Source organism: Oncorhynchus masou, chromosome 5, assembly GCF_036934945.1.
Source record: "Oncorhynchus masou masou isolate Uvic2021 chromosome 5, UVic_Omas_1.1, whole genome shotgun sequence".
Taxonomy (NCBI): Eukaryota; Metazoa; Chordata; class Actinopteri; order Salmoniformes; family Salmonidae; genus Oncorhynchus; species Oncorhynchus masou.
This window is the reverse complement of record NC_088216.1, coordinates 43,125,937-43,146,729: the sequence shown is the minus strand read 5'-3', so window position 1 is coordinate 43,146,729 and position 20,793 is coordinate 43,125,937. Positions and strand designations below refer to the sequence as shown.

The window sequence follows — 20,793 nt, the reverse complement described above, 5'->3', positions numbered from 1 at the left end:
AAGTATTCAGACCCTTTGCTATGAGACACAAAATTGATCTCAAGTGCATCCTGTTTCCATTGATCATCCTTGAAATGTTTCTCCAACTTGATTGGAGTCCACCTGTGCAAAATTAAATTGATTGGACAGTATTTGGAAAGGAACACACCTGTGTATGTAAGGTCCCACAGTTGACAGTACATGTCAGAGCAAAGCCAAGGCATGAGGTTGAATGAATTGTCCGTAGAGCTCTGAGACAGGATTGTGTCGAGGCATAGATCTGGGGAAGGGTACCAAAAAAATTATCCACCTTTGACGGTCCCCAAGAACACAGCGGCCTCCATCATTCTTAAACGGAGGACGTTTGGAACCGCCGAGACACTTCCTAGAACTGTCCGTCTGGCCAAACTAAGCAATTGCGGGAGAAGGGCCTTGGTCAGCGAGGTGACCAAGAACCCGATGGTCACTCTACAGAGCTCCAGAGCTCCTTTGTGGAGATGGGAGAACCTTCCAGAAGGACAACCATCTCTGCAGCACTCCACCAATCATGCCTTTATGGTAGAGTGGACAGACGGAACCCTCTCCTCACTAAAAGGCCCATGACAGCCCGCTTGGAGTTTGCCTAAAGGCAGGCAAAGACTCTCAGACCATGAGAAATAAGATTCTCTGGTCTGATGAAACCAAGATTGAACTCTTGGCCTGAATGCCAAGCACCACGTATGGAGGAAACCTGGCACCATCCCTACAGTGAAACACGGTGGTGAAAGTATCATGCTGTGTTGTTGTTTTTTCAGTGGCAGGGACTGGGAGACTAGTCAGGATTGATGCAAAGATGAACAAAGTAAAGTACAAAGAGATCCTTGATGAAAACCTGCTTCAGAGCGCTCAGGACCTCAGACTGGGGCAAAGGTTCACCTTCCAACAGGACAACGACTATAAGCACACAGCCAAGACAATGCAGGAGTGGCTTCGGGACAAGTCTCTGAATGTCCTTGAGTGGCCCAGCCAGAGCCTTGAACTGGATTGAGCATCTCTGGAGAGAGCTGAAAATAGCTGCCCAGCAACGCTCTTCATCCAACCTGACAGACCTTGAGAGGCTCTGCAGAGAGGAATGGGAGAAACTCCTCAAATACAGTTGTGCCAAGCTTGTAGCATCCTACCCAAGAAGACTCAAGGCGTGAGTAAAGGGTCTGAATACTTACGTAAATGTGTTTTTTTTTTTTTACATTTGCAAAAATTACTAAAAATCTGTTTTTTATTTGTCATTATGGGGTATTGTGTGTATATTGATGAGAGGAAAAAATGATTTAATCAATTTTAGAATAAGGCTGTAACATATCAAAGTGTGGAAAAAGTAAAGAGGTCTGAATACTTTCCGAAGGCACTCTATATACAGTACCAGTCAAAAGTTTGGACACACCTACTCATTCAAGGGTTTGTCTTTATTTTTAGTGTTTTCTTCTTTGTAGAATAATAGTGAAGACATCAATACTTTGAAATAACACATATGGAATCATGTAGTAACCAAAAGTGTTAAACAAATCAAAATATATTTTTGATTCTTCAAAGTAGCCACCCTTTGCCTTCATCAGTCATTTTATTATTATAACAGAGCTGTATCTCGTTTTGTTATTGCTAAATTAAATGTCTTTCACAGTAATGATGCCATTGTATTCATGTTTAATATTTCCAGACCACGTCGTGTAGTGATAAATGGGTAGTTCATTGGATAATTTGTAAGTCGCTCTGGATAAGAGCGTCTGCTAAATGACGTAAATGTAAATGTAAATGATGACAGCTTTGCACACTCTTGGCATTCTCTCAACCAGCCTCACCTGGAATACTTTTCCAACAGTCTTGGAGTTCCCACATATGCTAAACACTTGTTGGCTGCTTTTCCTTCACTCTGCGGTCCAACTCATCCCGAACCATCTCAGTTGAGTTGAGGTTTGATGATTGTTGAGGCCAGGTCATCTGATGGAGTACTTCATCACTCTCTGTCTTGGTCAAATGGCCCTTACACAGCCTGGAGGTGTGTTGGGTCATTGTCCTGTTGAAAAACAAATGATAGTCCCACTAAGCGCAAACCAGATGGGATGGCTTATCACTGCAGAATGCTGTGCATTGAATTCTAAATGAATCAGCGTCTGCACAGTTGATGTTGAGATGTTGTATGTTACTTGAACTCTGTGAAGCATTTATTTGGGCAAATTCTGAGGCTGGTAACTCTAATGAACTTATCCTCTGCAGCATAAGTAACTCTGGGTCTTCCTTTCCTTGGCATTCTCTGGTTGAGAGAATGCAGAGTGTGTGCAAAGCTGTCATCAAGGAAAAAAGTGGCTACTTTGAAGAATCTCAAATATAAAATTTATTTTGATTTGTTTAACACTTTTTTTCTTACTACATGATTCCATATGTGTTCTTTCATAGTTTTGATGTCTTCCCTATTATATGTAGAAAATAGTACAAATAAAGAAAAACCCTTGAATGAGTAGGAGTGTCCAAACGTTTGACTGGTTATGTATATAATAATTGCTTTAAACAAATGAATAAAAATGGAAATATCTTTTCACTTTGACATTAGAGTATTTTGTGAAAATCAATGACAAAAAGAAATCACAATGAAATGCATTTCTATCCCACTTTGTAACGCAACAAAATATTTAAAAAAAAAACAGGGGGGGGGTTCTGAAACTTTATCAGCTTGAGACCCAAATTAGAATTTGAACGTCCTTCTGTGACCCAAATCATCCTCCAACGACCCAAGTAAAACAACAAAAATAGTGTGTGATTATAGATGTATTCTCAAAACTCGCGACCCATGTATCACATGCCCAGGGCCCACTTTGGGTCCCAACCCATAAGAAACCTTCATATAGATTATAGTCTAGGTTGTCTACATCAAATACTATATGATCAAAATATATTATAGACTGTAAATCGGTTTACTCTCTATATCAAAAATAATCTGACACCCATCAACCCAAAAAGGATGAACAAAATAACCATTGTGAACGTTTTGAAAAAGTATTGTGTGCAATTTATTGAATGATATTCTCTCTTCGTTATACAGTACATATTTGAACAAATGAGCTCTTTGAAATTGTATAAAGAAATCTACAACATTGTAAAAGATTAAGCGGTTCTCTGCCTTCAGATTTCGTTCTTATTTACAACAGAATGTGATTTTGATGAGCACATGGGGAATTACTAGCTGGTCCCAGATCTGTTTGTGCTGCGTTACAATGACCATAAGCCAAGACATCACAAAACAGATCTGGGACCAGGCTAGTGAATTACTTTATCATAACATGTTCAACTTAGCATAGAACCAATTTACTCAATTCATTTTGTATTTCATAATATGCTTTAATGTTACCAGAGTAGATATAATCACAGGAATCATAGTAAATCTAATTGCATCTCAACCTTTTACACTAAACCGAAAACCCTGACAAATACAGCCTAACTTGTATAGCATTATCAATAATGAACAAATCCTATTCAATAAAATGTGCTTGTTTCATAAAATATTTCATTATTGTTTGTTATAGTGTCTCTCTTTTTTGCTTCATATCTCCTGTGGCAAGAGTGTTGGTTCTTTCCCTCTCCCAACCCTTGTAGGCCAAGGGTACAAAGTAAAGAGGACAGAAAATTCAGGAGAGGGCTTATTTTTGCTTCGTAGGCCTTTGGACCAGGGAGTGGCATGACATGTACTCCTACCCTGGAGTACCCTATATGGGCACCCCCTGAAATGTATTGTTGTATCCTAGCCTTGAGAGTTATATACTGTAAATCAGTTCAAAGTGACTTCAGTCGCACAGAAATGAGTTTGCTGTGAATCCAAATGAGAATGGCAAGTGTCCACCACGACAGTCATGTCTTCTAGAAGTTTGAAGATGTAGAAAAACGTTCAGGAAATGGCCCATAGTCAGAATTCCATAGTGAACACATCCAAAAAGATTGTTGACCACCCTAATGTCACACTCACGAACAGCACAGATGAGTCGAGTCAGAACTGGTGATGTGAAAATCTCCTTATAATTCAGAAGTGTTTAAGTGTGACAAGACAAACAGCATTGCTAAATGCAGTAAGGAATTGGAACATGGCCACACTTTACCAATATTGTAAAGCCTTGAAAATACCATTATAATAAACAAGAGCTGTGAATTATAAGACAGTCTAAAACGTCTCTTCCTTGTGGAGGTTTGCTACCAATGCAGACCTACAACTCATGAGAATATCAAGTGAACACTTTTAAATGCATGAAAACAGCATGGTCAAATGCAGTTTCATGGAACACATCAAGTCAGTGTACACTGTGTAATCTACACCAAAGGGACCATGATAAAGTTGTTGTTGTTGTTGGTTTAAGAGCATTTCAACTGGCCTTTGTCAATTAGTCACTCGATTTCCTCTTAACAAAACAATGGCTTCATAATTTCAAGCAAAATGTGACATTGTGAATATCAACCAATCCAATACACCTGGGTAAGGCCTAGATCTAAATCTCCGAAACAAACGCTTAAACCATTATGTTTTAAAACACCTCAACACGTGTCATAAGATCTTTCATGCCTACAGAGAATCAGGACATTGGTTAAATATCTTGAGGAAATTGGCCTAGGTGTGTCCCTTGGGTTTGTGTATTGGAGCAGTGGGTTGTTTAAATGTATGAGACAAGCCTCTGCCGTAGTCTCACAGGGACAGACATTTGCTGTCATTTACGTATTCACGCAGATTAGAGCAGAAGTGGACTGCCTTTCTGTCATCCTGTAATAGCTTTTTTGTCCTTGACGCACTCTATCACTCTCTCTCTCTCTCTCTCTCGCACTCTCACCATATGCATATTACATTATTTCAATTCCTGTCAGGAACTGACTCAAATCAAAATAAAGCTGGCAGTGTTGACAGATCTCAGTTGTCTTTCCTCTGAAACTAACAGGATTATCCCTGATTAGTGCTTGGATGGGAAACCACCTTGGAAAACGGGTGTCTGGAAGTGGTTTTGGAAGGCCAGAAGGGGCCCGCCGGAGCCCAAGTGAAGTGATAGGGGGGGGGACATCCATTCTTATCAGTATTGATACAGTCAGTTTCATTATTTTCTTCATATGACCATTACCCTGTTATCGACTTACAATATAAATTGCTTTGCGCAATCTAGCAGGCTCTCATATAGTGCTACAAATAACACTTGTTACCCCTATGTTCACGCTGCCTGAAGAAGACTCTTTTAGTCAAAATGCATTGCAGTCGTGCGTTCTGATGTTATACACACTATAGGCCGATCTGCTCATTATACAGTATGTATTCGTTGTAAAAATGTTCTGTATCGTACTGGCCGCCTACTTGTTTTCTTTCTTGGCCTACCTTCCACTGCCCTCATCTTACCAATGTTGTTATTATCATTTTTTTTAAATTAACTTTATTTAACTAGGCAAGTCAGTTGAGGACAAATTATATTTACAATGACGGCCTACCCCAGCCAAACCCGGACGACCCTGGGCCAACTGTGCACCGCCCTATGGGACTCCCAATGTGGTGCAGCCTGAATTCAAACCAGCTCCTGCAGTGATGCATCTTGCACTGAGATACAGTGCCTTAGACCACCGCGCCACTCGGGAGCCTCATGTTATAACAGAATGCATCCAAGTCCAAGGCACTGGATTACAAAACACCAGAGAAACAAGTTGGAATGGTCCAGAATAAGCATGAAAAACAAATACCCACGTCTAACTACATTGGACACAAGAGCAAACCAAGAACACAACTTGTCAGACACACCAACCCCCTTCCTGGTAAATGATCAAATCACCAATGACAAGTGATTGTCACACAAAGCCTGGAGATGACTTATTCACAGAGAGGGAGCAGAGCCATTGACACCCCGCCGTTTACTGAGCAGAGCAAAGGGGGCCATCAGCAATTCAGGCAAACACACAACAGCAAACAATAGGCTGCAATCAAGACCGACCTTTTCCCAGGAGGGGGGATGATGGCCAATAAAGCCAGTCCTTTCCAATGCAAAGCCTGATGCTCAGGCTATTCTGTCACTGTGGTGGTGGGGAGAGAAATAACCCCAAAATGAGAAACAAGAAATGGAGCAACTAGCTGACAAGCAACCAGGCATATGGTTGGAATGACTGAAGTAAAAAAAAAAAGTGAATGTCGTTTTCTTTCAAGCGAACACATTGTGTATGTCCCATGTGGTGACCCGGGTGTTGCGAGCACCATCTTCAACAGACTGACCCATTGGAACAACAGAGGAGCCACTAATTAATGAGCAGGGAAAGGTAGTGTTTGTCGCCGGCAATATGGTGCAGGAGAACATGTTGGGTGGGGGGGGGGGTGGCAAGGAGAAATGGAGGAAAAGTCATTGGTTTTGACTCTGACATATAGTGAAGATGAAGGTAGAGTTCCCTGTCACTACTGCACGCCCTAGCCATGTGTAGCAAAGGGGAAACCACGTGACTTTGGACAGAGAACATTCATTAGCAGTTGGTCATAGTGTGTGAGAGATAGCGAGAAGGGGGAGGAGACTGCATTCTTCAGTGTTTTGTTAAACAACAAGAAACAAAACACAATGAACCAGTATCTGGCTACCACTAAAAGTCTTAATTAGCTATAAAATACATTCTTTTTAAACTATACTTGTTGGAAATGTATGGTCGGAAGCATTTTTGTAATGACCAACTATGAAAATGCTGTTCACTGGTAGTATACAGTTCACTCTCAAATTGCACCCTACTCCCTAAAAACAGTGCATTACTTTTGAAAAGTACTTTCAAAGAGAGTTCACTTTGTAGGGAATAGGGTGCCACTTGGGTCACACCCATGGCGTCTCCCCGCAACCATTGGAGTCTTTTAGAGAAAGCAAAATATGTTTAGAGAAAAGGAAATGCTACACTAGCTACACTCTAGTAGCTCCGATGCTATGATTTAGTTACTAATGTTTTCGACAGCTGTCTTCATCAGAGTTTCATAATTTGAAAATCACCAACTTTTGACAGGTACCCTCTAACAAATGTCCCCAAGTGGTGAATTAAATACCATTGCATTTCAAAACGTATTGATCTCTCACACCCAGATAAAGAATGCATTACCGATATTTTCATTTGACAAGGTTAATACGTTTTATTAGATGAGCGATTAGGCTACTTTTTATCACTTGACTGGAATCATTCCATTTTCCACATTTACAGGCCCCGTGAGAGAGTGAATCACCTGATGGCTATATATGGGCGGCAGGGTAGCCTAGTGGGTTAGAGAGTTGGACTAGTAACCGGAAGGTTGCAAGTTCAAACCCCTGAGCTGACAAGGTACACATCTGTCGTTCTGCCCCTGAACAGGCAGTTAACCTGCTGTTCCTAGGCCGTCATTGAAAATAAGAATTTGTTCTTAGCTGAGTAAAAAATAAAAAATGGCTATACATACCACACAGGCAGAAAGGTAATGCATTTATGTTTTGTTAAAAGGACCAACAAAAAATAAATGTCAAAGAAATTACAAATAGATGTACTATAAGAGATGTAATCAAATTATTATTATTTTTTTAAATGTAGGTAGCAAGGGATGATATTTAACGAAAAAAGTAAGACAACTGCAACAATGGTAGGCAGTGGTGTGACAGGGTGTTTAGTTAAACATCTTGAATGCAAACAACGTGTTCTGCTACATTCAAGAATGAAATCCTTCCCTCCAAAACTGTCATGGACAATTGAGATGAAGTGCAAACTATTACCTGTAAGGGGGTGGGGTGGGGGGGGCTACTGAAATAGTCTAAAGCAGTTTCCTCTCCTAGTCTCCTAATCCTTCCTCGAGTCTCCTCGAGTTGTGTCCTTTCCTTTCTCCATCTCTTTTGAATAGGCCGCCTGGTCAGGAACTGTGACGTGGAAAAAGCCATACAGTAACACTGAATATGCAGTGCAGTGAATCACAGACCATTTACATGGGTATGTGCAGTGTGGAGAATAGTCGAATACAACACTGTCATTTAGCAGGCATTAGTCAAAGTTATTTGATGCTTAACCTCAAGTCCGAATTGGCCTTAGTTTCATTTGCTATCCTATAGAGATTTGAAATGGAATTAATGGTTGACGTGACTGGAATTTGAGGTGGAACTAACCACAACTTTCCCATGCATACCGAGTAGTGGTCCCATATGTGAAACACACCAGCATCTGTGCAAACTCATTTACAATATAAAAAACAGTGATGCCAAAACACCAAAAGGTGAATTGTAGAGAGGGAAGTTGAGGCAGAAGTTTGGGAGAGAAACCATTTTGAATTATATTGCTGCCGCATCAAGCTTGAGTTGCTAGAAGTACCTACTTTATAAAACCCACAGATTTTTGAAATGTTCAATGAAATAGCCACAATGATGCAGCATGATAACGTTGTTAAAAGCATCCTGAAATGACAAGGAAACAATAAAAACTCAATCACTTTTTGCCCAGTGGGACAGTTCTCAATGGTGGTCCTGTCTACGTTTTCCACAAAACCTGAATTATATTCAATTGATCTGATATACCTACACCATGGTTGTATTCATTAGGGAACAACGTAGCAAAACATTTTGCAATGGAAAATTAAATGAGATTTTCCACCAGGTTTCAGTCTGTTTTTTCCCCCCTGTGTGGTGCCTTATAAAAAGGACCGATTAGTAAATTCACAGATCAATGGAGACACATGCGAGTGCAAAGTGTGGTCATTGTCATGGCACTGTGGCCATTGTCATGGGACTGTGGCCATTGGCTGATGAATACATCCTCAGACCAAAAATGGCAGAAAACAATATCTCAATGGAAAAGTAGGATCTTCAAACGTTATTCCAGTAAATATCGACGTGTGAGTGTCGTTCGAGTCAGTTATAAAGTACCGATTCTTTTTTTTCAGATATATCTTTAAAAAGGTTGGGCAAAAACATATATTATGTTTTCAATAGATCTCACTTCTATAAAGTTGTGGTATTTGACATGAAATACCCCAATCCTCTATTTCCTAATTCAGTTTTCAGTGCCCTGCTCTCCGAAACTGCTCACGAATCTAGAGCTGCAGGCAAGGGCTTATACAAAACAGATAAACACAATGAAAACAAAAAAGCACCAGGAAGACATAAGATAGCTGTGGGTCTGATGCGCGTGTGTGTTTGTGTGTGTGTGCGCTCCTCCGAATAAGTGTGTGTACGTTTGACCGCATGGTGGTGTTGTGCAAACTATGGGTTGGCCAAGGCAAGGGAGAGGGAGGGGCATTGGAAAGCACAAACGCTTACTCTTGTCCGTATATTAGATCTCTTATAGCCAAGATACAGGTACATCTAAAATAGTCTTGATATAGTTTCTTAATGAGATAATAATAATACCATCAACAAAAAAATGTCATAATTTGCGAAATACTCAAGAGTTGTGTGTATGTACTGGTATGTAGGCTATCTGCGGCGTTTTAAATGTGTGCTGCATTATGTCATGTTTCGTGTTTTGTGTGGACCCCAGGAAGAGTAGCTGCTGCTTTCGCAAGAGCTAATGGGGATCCTAATAAAATAACCCCCCAAAAAGTTCTAAAAATAGTAACAAAGGCTGTGGTTTAGGTTTTTCCATTGCAGCCTCGACAAGCATTCCCCATATAGTCTACAGCCCAAAAGTTCTCTCTCTCTCTCTTTGTTTCTCACTCCATCTACTGTAGACTGGCGGCCACCAAGACCCGACGACCCTGCGTGTGGTGAAAAGACCCCAACCCTCCCTCTCTCCCTCCGCCATCATCCCTTCCTCCATCCCAGTTTCTCTCTCTCTCTCTCTCTCTCTCTCTCTCTTAGAGGCGAGTCTGGGCCTCAGGGACATAGATCTCGATGCTGTCGGCGCTCTCCGTGGCCGAGTTCTGCCGGACCGAGGCGGCCCTCTTGGCGGCCAGTAGGCGCTTGCGGGCCTCCGTCCGCTGCTTCTCCGCCGAAGAGGTGGACGAGGCGGAGTCGGCGCTCTTCTCGCGGCCCAGCACCGGCCTCCCCTTACCGGGCTTCTTTGGCACTGGAGGAGGGGCCTCTTTCTTGTCCTCCTGGTGCTGGTGGGCCACAATGGACGGAGTCAACCACAAGGGGGCAGAAAAGACATGGGAAAGAGAGACACGGGAGAGAGAAGGGGTCGGGTGGAAGGGGGGTGGAGGGGGAGAGATGAGAGAGTGAGAGGATGCAAGGCGTTGTTGCTGTAGGAAGAAAGCCTTGTAACTCCATTAAAAGCTGTAACGTTTTTGTAGCTCCCCCACTTTTAATATTTTATGACTTTAGGACCAAGAAAAAGTATTCAAAATAGCATCTGATTATTAATAGCTTTCGTGAAATGTATGTTCATACATGGTTTCAGTTTGTTTCAGTTTTGGAGATACAAGGTTTTATTCTGAAAGCAATGAATCAACGGAGGGTAATGCAGAGGTTGCAAAAAAAAGAGCATTGTGAGTGTCATTTGATAAACGTAGATCTTTGACAGGGACATTTGATTACGGTGAAGCTTTCTACAATAAAATGTACAAGGTGGCTAACTTGACACAGGGCCAATTATATAGACAACACAGATAAAATACGTTGAATATAGGAGATTTAAGGTGACACTTTGTCAGAGTAGACGCTGAACAATACCTGTGTGAATAACATGACAAGGACATTAAAATGGTCACACTCTATTTGGCCGTACGCCATAAAAGTGTCACTATATTCATATAACTTAAACAAGACATAACACACATCGATGCTGTTATGACGTACAGTTCAAATGAAGTGTATCCCATTCAATGAATCACACTGAATCTAATGCAATGTCACTGCAGAAGTAGTGAAACGGCGCTGCATGAACTCAAAGCAGTTGAAGCACACATCCACCCAACTGCTCTCACCAAAACATACTCCTTCCACTACAGTCAATCCAGCAGCCAAACTAACCGCTTCCTACACACGCGCGCGTGCACACACACATCCAAGATAGAGCGAAAGCCAGGGCCGCATTCCATGACGTGATGCAACCTTTGCCATTGCCATGCAAGTTCGACCGCAGCATTTATTTTACCGCTGACATGCATGCTCAAAGGAGGGGCTTAAAAGCGCAGAAACAGTCCAAAACAAACTGCCCTCTTTGAGATTGAACACCATGCATGTGTAAAGGGAGGTGGCTTCTCTCGAGCCCCCTTTACATTGGGCTGGGAAGCCCCTTTAAGTGTTCCCCTCACACAGGGAGGGGGAGAAGAGAGAGGGGAGATGGGGAGGGAGGAGAGAGGCCAGTTTCGGCGGCTTTCCTACCCCAGTCTGGGCACTGGGCAGCAGGGGTGGGAAGTACCTTCCGCTCGGGGGCGAGTGGGCCACGACAGGGGACTGCCAGTCGCTGGACTTGAGTTGGTAGAGCTCGTCAAATTTGAGGCTGATGTCCTCGATGGAGAGCTGCAGCAGGTCCCAGAAGCCCGCCAGGTCCTGGGCTGTGGGCCGTGGGTTGGCGTTCACATTCTGGAGGGAGGGAGAAAAAAAAGAAAAGAAAGAAATGGGGGAGTAGGTGGGAGAGGGGGGAGAGAGAGAAATAGTGAAAAAGAGAGCGAACGTTAAATGAGGAGAGGGAAATGGTGAGGGAGAAAACAAGAGAGGGATAAAGAAGAGGTTTGAAATTCATCGAGTCTTGCTTTGTCCACTTTTGATACTAGAGGGAGCTGTCCTAGAACACAATGTCAGTGAAGACCTCTGTCCCACTGAATAGATCCGCGTTTCCCAAACTCGGTCCTGGGGACCCCAAAGGGTGCAAGTTTTGGTTTTTGCCCTCGCGCTACACGGGTGATTCAAATGATCAACTCGTCGCCAAGCTTTGATCATTTGAATCAGCTGTGTAGTGTTAGGGCAGAAAACAAAACGTGCACCCTTGGGTTCCCCAGGAACGAGTTTGTGTAAATTATTCTGTCAGGATGTGTAGATGTTGTTTGTCCTTGCACTCAAGTGTGCTACTGTATTGTCATTTGATATATGCCTCTGTAAAAACCTACGCTGCTGTCTTGGGGTAGGTCTTCCTTGAAAATATTTTTCCCTGCTTGATAAAGTATAAGAAGTCAAATGAAATAAAAAGCACAAAAAGTCCCTTAACGCAATGTAGAATGACCACTTTACATAAGCAGTATACTGACTGTATAGTGACTTGGGTGGCCCTGTTTTACCGTGCAAGCTAAGTCTGTCAGAGTCTGACGGACGGCTTGACGGTCACACTTCCACTTGTTTTCTCCACCTGACCCACTCATTCTGTGACTACCAGACTATTCTTTGTTATGGTTGGGTCTCCCTGGTTATGGTCGGGTCTTGTGTGGCTCAGTTGGTAGAGCCTGGCGGTTGTGGGTTCAATTCCCACAGGGGACCAGTATGAAAAATGTATGCACTCACTTACTGCAAGTCACTCTGGATAAAAGCATCTGCTAAAATGTTGTTTTTTTAAATTTAAAAAATGCTTGCGTTTCCTGCCATCTGTGCAACTAGACTTGGTTTTCAAACCCAATCCGGAGCCTTTTGGCTCGACGCTCTGGCAGGTTTTTCTTTTTTTAAATCATGCTAATTTTGCTCTCAGGATCGTCAGATCGGGGGACCGTTCTCATTCTGTGGGATCTAAACAACACAACAAAATATGGTAGAACTAACTGTTTCCAGCTGAAAATTGTATGTATTGAGAGAAATTATCTGGATTCTGAATAACATTTCTCCTTCAAAAAGGACATGTTGTGTAATGTAGTCTTTAAAAAAATGTAGTCTTTATTTGTAGGATAGAAGTTGTATTTGATGTCAGACCATTTCTTCTGAATATAGATGCCTTTTGATAGAATTATATCAGCAAAGCACAGCATAGCCCAAAGGTTCAATACACAACCATTAATGCAAACCATGAGTTCAACAATATGGTGGCATTAAAACTGACTGACATTACAACCGACTCATTGAACACAAATCAGTACCCCTTTCTTCAACGATACGCACACTGAACTTTATGACCACATGATCACTATTCAGAAAAACGGTGTTAACATCCATGGATTCTTGGTCCTCTGTCTGAATAACTGCACGTCTAGTTCTCATTTGAGAGAACGTCACTGATGACACTGAATTCCCCTGAGAATAGGCTACAAGAGGACGCAACCAACAAAATGCAGTCCTTTGCCTGAACGTCAGTCTTATCCTACTGATTGGGGCTGTCATAGTCTGAGTCCGCTGTTCCTGAGATCATGAGATCAGTGGAATGATAGGATACAGAGAGACGTGTCTGACCTTTTAAGGGTGCTTAACCCGTCAGGTCGGGGAAAAGCCCGGTCAATTCATTTTCCATTGACCTTACTGCCTGTTAGCATTCAGCTTGTCACTTAGCTAATGCGAATCTCTCAGTCGCATTTCATGTGGCATGTGTTTGCCTAATGATGTGATGTGTGTACGATCAGATGTGGAATTTCTTTTTTTTGTGTGCTTTTTTGTAATGTCTAGTTATTTGATGTGTGTGTGTGTGTGTAGAGTATGGAATAGTATTGTTTTGTCTGGTAATGTGGTGATATTGTTTTGTCTGGTGATGTTTTTGTAGGGTAGTATTGTTTTGTCTGGTAATGTGGATGTATTGTTTTGTCTGGTGAGGATTTTGTAGGGTAGTGTTGTTTTGTTATGTGATGTTGTTGTGGTGGCATAACAAACATTGTTTGGTCTAGTCATTTGATGTTGTTGTCACCGGGTAGTATTGTTATGTCTGTTTATGTGGTGTGTATGGGTGAGTTGGAAAATGCAGAGGTGATACTTACCAAGTTTTGTTCACACAGCCCTCTGAACTGCTCAAATTTCTTGGTCATGAGGAGCTGAGCACTGCCCACTGCACTGCGGACCTTCCCCAACACTGCAGATAACAAACACACACACACACACACACACACACACACACAGATTGACTCAAACAGACAAGACAGACCAGACACATTTTGCTGTGCATTTGGAATACAACACTAATCAATGGAGCGCCTTGAATGTCCATTGTTTCACTCAGGAATGAAACCCTAAACTAGGCTAATGGTAATAAACTCTTCCCATAGCTACTGATGTGTATCAGGTCTTACTGTACATCCATTTCCGTACTGTCTCAAAAACAACAAGACAGTGTTCTTGCCATGTACTGAGTAAACACTACCATCTTGAGAGAGATGTGGTTGTCTACACACTTCCCCCTGTCTGTACAACTACATTGAAAGCTAGCACACAAGGGAATCTGTGAAAAGGATTTGTCACACAGGGAGAAACGAGATGATTTGCGAGGGAGAGCAACCTGTTTTAACAGGAACATTACATTGTAACAGCAAAACATGCCAACAACGTTACCAAAATGAACCCTAAGCTAATGTTGGGCGTCTAGACGAGAGGTGGATGTTAAGGCTATGTCAAAATGACCATGTCAGAATGACTCCATAAGAGGGCAACACGAGAGGATCACAATGTCTTTATGACATGGTTTTACTGCTGCGTCAGAAGTAGAACGAACATCTGCATTGGTGAAATCTGACCACTGGATGATGAGGTTATGGAATTGAGAATAGGGACCAGCGGAACCAGGTATTTTTCTATGTTCCTGCAGTAATCTGATTTGATGTCGACTCGATCTTGCCAACAGTGAGAGAAATGCACATGTGAGCACACATACATTGTGCACGTGCAGATACACACGATTGACCTTGGCTGGCTCTTGGTTTGTTTAAGATCTTCTGATATATCTCGTGCGTGCTTGACTGAGATGATGTGTCAGGACTGTGCAGTGTGTGTGTGTCTCAGGCCTACTCTCTCTTGTGTGCTGTGTCAGCCTGATGTTGAGGCGTTAATATTATCTGAGTCTGTAATTCGGTCCAGAGTAGATTAGTGTAATTCTAGTATAACAGGTCTGTCTGTGTGTTAACCCCAGGTATTACCGCCTCATCCACTGCAGTGTGTGTGTGTGTTAGTGTGTGAATCCTGTGGTTTAACCCTACTTCCAAGGCTTTGAACCTTTGGATCGAGTCAGTTCAGGTCTAACCACTATCTAGATCAGTCCATCCGCATGGTGTGGATGTTAGTGGGGGCTCTTCCCAAATGAATAGGCTACATTATGTCATCTCAGAAAAACTTTGCATAGAGTTGAGTTAGGGAGAGGTTTGTCCCGGAGCATAGTCTGTTGTCAGGGTATGACCTACTTTCTGATAGGTTCATGATCATTATGTCTGCACAGGAGCAAACATTTTCAAATGAAAGCGGTCAATGTTAGTTTGGGTAGGCAATTGTTTGTATATGTCCTGCAAGAATAGAACGATTAGTTGTCTTACCCTCCTCTGAGAGTCGGTTGTCTTTGGTCTCTTGCTCCATCTGCTGGCACCAGCCCTCCATGCGGCCCGTCTCCGCCTGCAGCAGCTTGAGGAACCAGTGGCCGTCCCGCCGGCAGGCAGGGCCTGGAGGGGGCACCGCGTTAGGGTTCCCGCTGCCGCTATTTCCGTTCCCGCTCTCCAGCCAGGGGTCCGGAGGGGGCAGGGATGAGGGGTCCAGGGCCGGGTCCATGCTCTCGGAGAAGGAGTCGGAGGAGTCGGACCGTGTGGTGGAGCGGTTGAGGATCTGCCGAAGCGGAGGTGGCGACGTACTGGTGTCAACGGTGGGATTCGATCCGTTGCCCTTGCTGACCTGGCCGCTGCACGGGGGCGAGGCCGTGGATTGGCAGGCGCTGTTGACCATGCTCTTCTTCTCGGCGGCGGGCTTGGCGTGGGAGTTGGCGTGCGAGTTGATGGGGAGGTCCTGTGTGTCAGAGTCTGTCTCCTGCTTGGAGGCCATGCTACTAGAGCGACTGTGCCTGAAAAAACACACACAACACAGTGAGAAAATAGAAAGTGCTCAATGCGCCATCAATATCGATGGCAAAACAGACAATGCATCTCTAATAATGTGATTCTGTCAAAACAATGGATAAGTAACACCCTGCAATCAAAAGCCAACCAAACCAACCCCAACTGCTTCTGCAACTGAGCCAACCATCCATAACAAAGACTAGAGGACAGAAATACGACCTCGCCTTTTCCTGCTGCAAAACCAAACCAAGGAATGTTCTCAACGCCAGCCACTACATCCTCTACTGATCAATACAGGTATAAAAACAGAAGACGGATATCGATCACGGTGTAGCGTTGCCTTGTCGACATGATGCGGTGGTGCACTCAGCTTGGAGGCAGTAGACAGGAGACACAGAACATAGCCTAAACCATAGAGATGGATAGAGAGCATACCACACAGTTGACAACGTTAAAATGGTGAAAGCCCTCCATTGCATTGCACATGCCATCGCAGTCTTTTGTGGCAAGTTCGATCTCTATCTATCTCTATGACTCATCACGTGTACGGGTAAAGGGCTTGGCTGGGGAATTGTATGTTAGTGCAAACCCTGACCTTTGTCTGGACCTTGGCTACAATGCTACCTTCCGATTGATGTGATAGAACAGGAAACGCCAAACAGGGGAATGGACGTTCATCTGTGGAAATATTATGGATACTTGGCAGTCTGAATATCCATGGTTAAGAACAGGATAATACTAATAATAGATGGGGAGGGAGGTAAAATACATACTTTAATTGTTGGTATGGGGTGCCCATAAATAGCATTTATGTTTTAATTAGAAATAGGACTAGGAGGTGGTGTTTTGAAAATGAGTATGTTATCGGTGGACATTCCGGTATAGAAGCTCTTTGTTTAGGCTCTGTCTAAGATATGAAATGATAAAGGCCACATTCAGATGTATTCAAATAGTGAGATAATTCTGACAACCAACTGGTATTTGCAAAACAGCATGAAAGCTAGGAGGGATGTCAAAGAGAGGGAACAAAGTGGAGTGAAGCAGAGTGTGGCATGCAGAGACTTCCTGGCATTCAAAATATTGCGGAACTATGTAAAACTACATGACAAGTACTACGCTACAGAACTACAGAATGACTTTCAAATGTCGCATGGGTCATTGTAAAATAGCTTATGTAAATATCGTATGCTCTTGGCAACATAGCAGGTGTGTTACAGTTCTCACATTATGTATATTTTCTCAGGGTCTACATCAAAATGGCCCCTCAGAAATGAATGTATTTAGGCAACATTTTATTGTGTGGACGGAAATGAACGGGAGAAATGAACGGGATTCCCAAACGGGACAGGAAGTGCACTTACCAGCCGTCGTCCGCCTGGATTCCGATTGACTGGAATCTGGCCAATGGCGGTGGCGGTGTCTCCTCTCGCTGGACTTCCTCCTGAATGCAGTCAACCTAACAACCGATCAAAAAAACAGTATTCAATAAAAAACATTTGTCACCTGGAAAAGGTTGATTCCGGTAGAAAATCTGTGGTGCTCCAGGTCATATTTTGTGCAGTCAATCTGCGCGCCTCAGAAGATTGCTACTATATATAATGTTTATGTTGTTCCAGAGACAGTAAACACTTCTGCAGGCATTGTGAGATCTGACCATTTGCATCGCGCAAAAAAAGAACCAGCTGCCTCATTCTAGAGACAGTCTGAAAAAAAACCCAATATTAAATAATGAAGTGAAAGGATAATGTTTTCCCCAGGCAAGGATGGGGAGAACTCTGTTGAGTTTTTCATTTTCCAGATGGCACTTTTTCAAAATTCTAATTCAGCATGCCCCATATGAGCTGTAAGCATAAGAAAAATACATGTTTAATTAGCACAGTTCACTGTTTGTTTATTCTTTAAAATGATCAATGGTTAGGTTAAATAGCCTCCAGCAGCCCAATGGTTGCACGCCAGTCCATTGCTGGACCTAAGCCACACTGCCAAACTTGTACCAGACACACTTACTCTAGCGTTTTACCTCAAACACTAAGAAACATACTGTGATATTACTGAATCTAATGAAACGTTAATGACTCCACTGTAACACCACTGACAATACCATAATGTCACTGACAGTACTTTAACGTCACTTATATTACCGTAACGTCACTTATATTACCGTAACGTCACTTATATTACCGTAACGTCACTTATATTACCGTAACGTCACTTATATTACCGTAATGTCTCTGACTATACCATATCGTCATTGACGACGCGCTCCATATCAAACTGTAACGACGCGCTCCAACCTGTATCCCTATGGAGGAGAGCTTTCTCCGGGGCACGATGTCCGCTCGTGGCTCCTCTGCTGCCAGGCTCCCTCTGCTGCCGCCTGTCCTCAGGGGTTCATGCTGGGAGTCATTGCTGTCAGTCCCGGTGGTGGCGTGGTGGACGGTGGTGGCGAGGGGCTCCCGGTGGATGGCGACGGGCATGGGGATAGGCCGAGGGACACCACGAGCCAGGCTGTTGGCGCGCGTGCTGTCGAGGCTGTCGGAGGAATTGCTGTGTGCCTGGCTAGACTGGCTAGTGATGGTCTCGCTGCGACGGTCGCGCTCAGACTGGTGGTCCAGGTAGGTGTCCTGGGCCGACTCTGTGCTGCTCTGCACCGTCACCGAGATGTAGGGCTTGGAGGTGGTGCGGGGCGGCACGGGCGGGGGCGCCGGCTTCTTACAGGTGGTGATGCATGTGGAGACTGGAGGGGAGGGAGAGAGAGTTGAGTTTTAACAAGTCTTTATTGTTCTACAATGATATACTGTAAAGCTTTGAGGGTTCAGAGAGATCAATTCCTATGAAGTGGCGTCAGCGTGAATTTTGAAGACCGCTGCACTTTGTCTGTTCATTTGCATAACAACAAAACTGATGTCAGGGAAAGTGTCACCACCTTTAATATAAGATACCTTTATCTCCAAGCAGAAATAAACAAACCAAACGCACGCTAGATTAGCGCGAAGGAGGAACACCCGCACCAACAGGAATCATTTAAAGCGGAGAATTACATTTACTGGCACACGGAACATACAGTACATACCGTGCACATAATGTTATACAGGTGGTTAGCATGAGTTGCATGCGTCAAAGTCCAAATTTCAGATTCAGTCAATCAAATAATGACTGCAATTGCACGTGAACAGGAAGTACAGATCACCACCGGCTGATTGCTGAGTGGAGCCCATGGAGCTTTCACATAGCTCGATGAATAAGACAATTGATTCAAGTAATTCCAGCCCAGAACCCCTAGCCCGAAGAACACGATCCCAATCCCACGCTTCAGGTGATGTGACTGACTGAGGATGGATACAGAGAGACACAGAGACAGAGACAGAGACAGAGAGAGAGAGCAATTCCTGGTAATGGAGGACCAGTACCTGAGAAGCAGCTCCAATGGAGTGACTGACCATTCGGGGAAGCAGGTGTGCTGTTGAATAGCGCCGATCCTGTTTTTTCAGACCGTCTTTGTTTCTTTGTTTCTCCTCCTGTCCCATTGATGCCTCCTCCACTGAACCTACAATGCCTTTTCAACTCAAACTGCCTCAACTTCACCCCAAGTCAACTGAGGCTTTCAATCTTCGTCATTTACATGTTTTGTTTGTTGTTTTACCTTCAATGCGCTTTTGAGATTATCTGAAGTATTTTTGGGGAAAATTCTTAACTATTATTATATATGTAACTCGAGTATGTCTAGAAGGCTCAGTCTGTTACGTTTGTAATTGGTTTTTGCCATTTATTTAAGAGGACCTCAATGAAAATATGTTTTTTTTGTTTGTCATCCTCGATTAATTTAAAATGCATTATCCACTTGTCTGGTTGTATTGTGTTTTAAATGATCAAATAAATCTATCTATCCATGGCAGAGTAACCACCCTGCTACACTACAGCCATGAAGGCTGCTATACTGCCTGCGTCGAGTCCAATGGAATCGTCGAGGTTCAATTCTCGATGGCTGACGTGCGCTCAATCTATCTTGGGAATTGAAATAACGAGAAATAAAGTTGATTTTGGTTGGTTTCTGGTGTAGCAGGTAGAGTGTCGAATTGACACGATGCTGATGGTGACGCAACGCGACACGTGTAGCGTAGCTGAAGTGTAAGCGAAGGGCTGTGGGGATGAAGTTGAGAAAGAAAGAAAAAGAGAGAGAGAGACACGAGATGCACTCCCAACTGAATAGAGGAGGGTGTTGTGTGCAATCTGTTCTGCTACATCAGCATTTAACTGCGAAGGCCAATTCTACTCATTCCCCTCTGTCAACAGAATGGTGACATACAGTACAGCAGGTGACATGAGGGACATATTAAGGACGATACTCAGCAATAATAGAATAACTAAAGGAACTCACCACTGTTGGATCACCAAATATATATAGTATATATATAGTATATATATATATATATATATTTTAATGGTTACATATCATTTAGCAGACACTCTTATCCAAAGCAATTAGGGTAAAGTGCCTTGCTCAAGGGTACATTGATAGATTTTCACCTAGTCAGCTTGGGGATTCAAACCAGTGACTTTTTGGTTACTGACCCAACACTTTTAACCGCTAGGCTACCTGACGGAGTTCCTATTGTGTATTTTCAGTATAGGAACTCCATTCGCACCCACGGCTTACCCCACCGCACACTAATGCTTTTCTAACAACATTTAATAGGGACTTTGTTGTTGTTGTTGCCGAGTCATGATAACTAAGCTTGGTGACCCACAATTGGAGCCATTAGGCTGTGTGTGTCCAAATCGACAAGGATACTGCCTTTGGATTGGGACACAACCATAGTCTGGTTCAGTACATAAAGCACACATTCATGGCTTGCGAGACAAAAGAAATTCATTATCAGTGAAGTGCTTTCAGTAATCACTGTAGCCCACATGTTGGAGTATAAGTAGGCTACATTAAACCACTTACTGATGCAGACTAGTTCAACACACTATCACAGCTTATT

The 20,793-nt window shown here is 43.2% G+C and overlaps 1 protein-coding gene across 2 annotated transcripts in view; it reads right to left on the bottom strand.

Moving 5' to 3' along the window:
* Positions 1–9,732: 9,732 nt before the first annotated feature.
* LOC135539617 (disks large-associated protein 4-like) overlaps positions 9,733–20,793 on the bottom strand; it is a 49,374-nt gene continuing 38,313 nt past the window's right edge. For both annotated transcript variants that reach the window (XM_064965607.1, XM_064965608.1), the window contains 6 exons: positions 18,103–18,545; positions 17,170–17,264; positions 15,299–15,813; positions 13,760–13,851; positions 11,259–11,459; positions 9,733–10,033 (listed from right to left, as the gene is read on the bottom strand). In XM_064965607.1, coding sequence (XP_064821679.1) covers positions 9,788–10,033; positions 11,259–11,459; positions 13,760–13,851; positions 15,299–15,813; positions 17,170–17,264; positions 18,103–18,545 — 1,592 coding nt within the window. In that variant the 3' untranslated portion in view covers positions 9,733–9,787. The remainder of the gene's footprint in view (positions 10,034–11,258; positions 11,460–13,759; positions 13,852–15,298; positions 15,814–17,169; positions 17,265–18,102; positions 18,546–20,793) is intronic.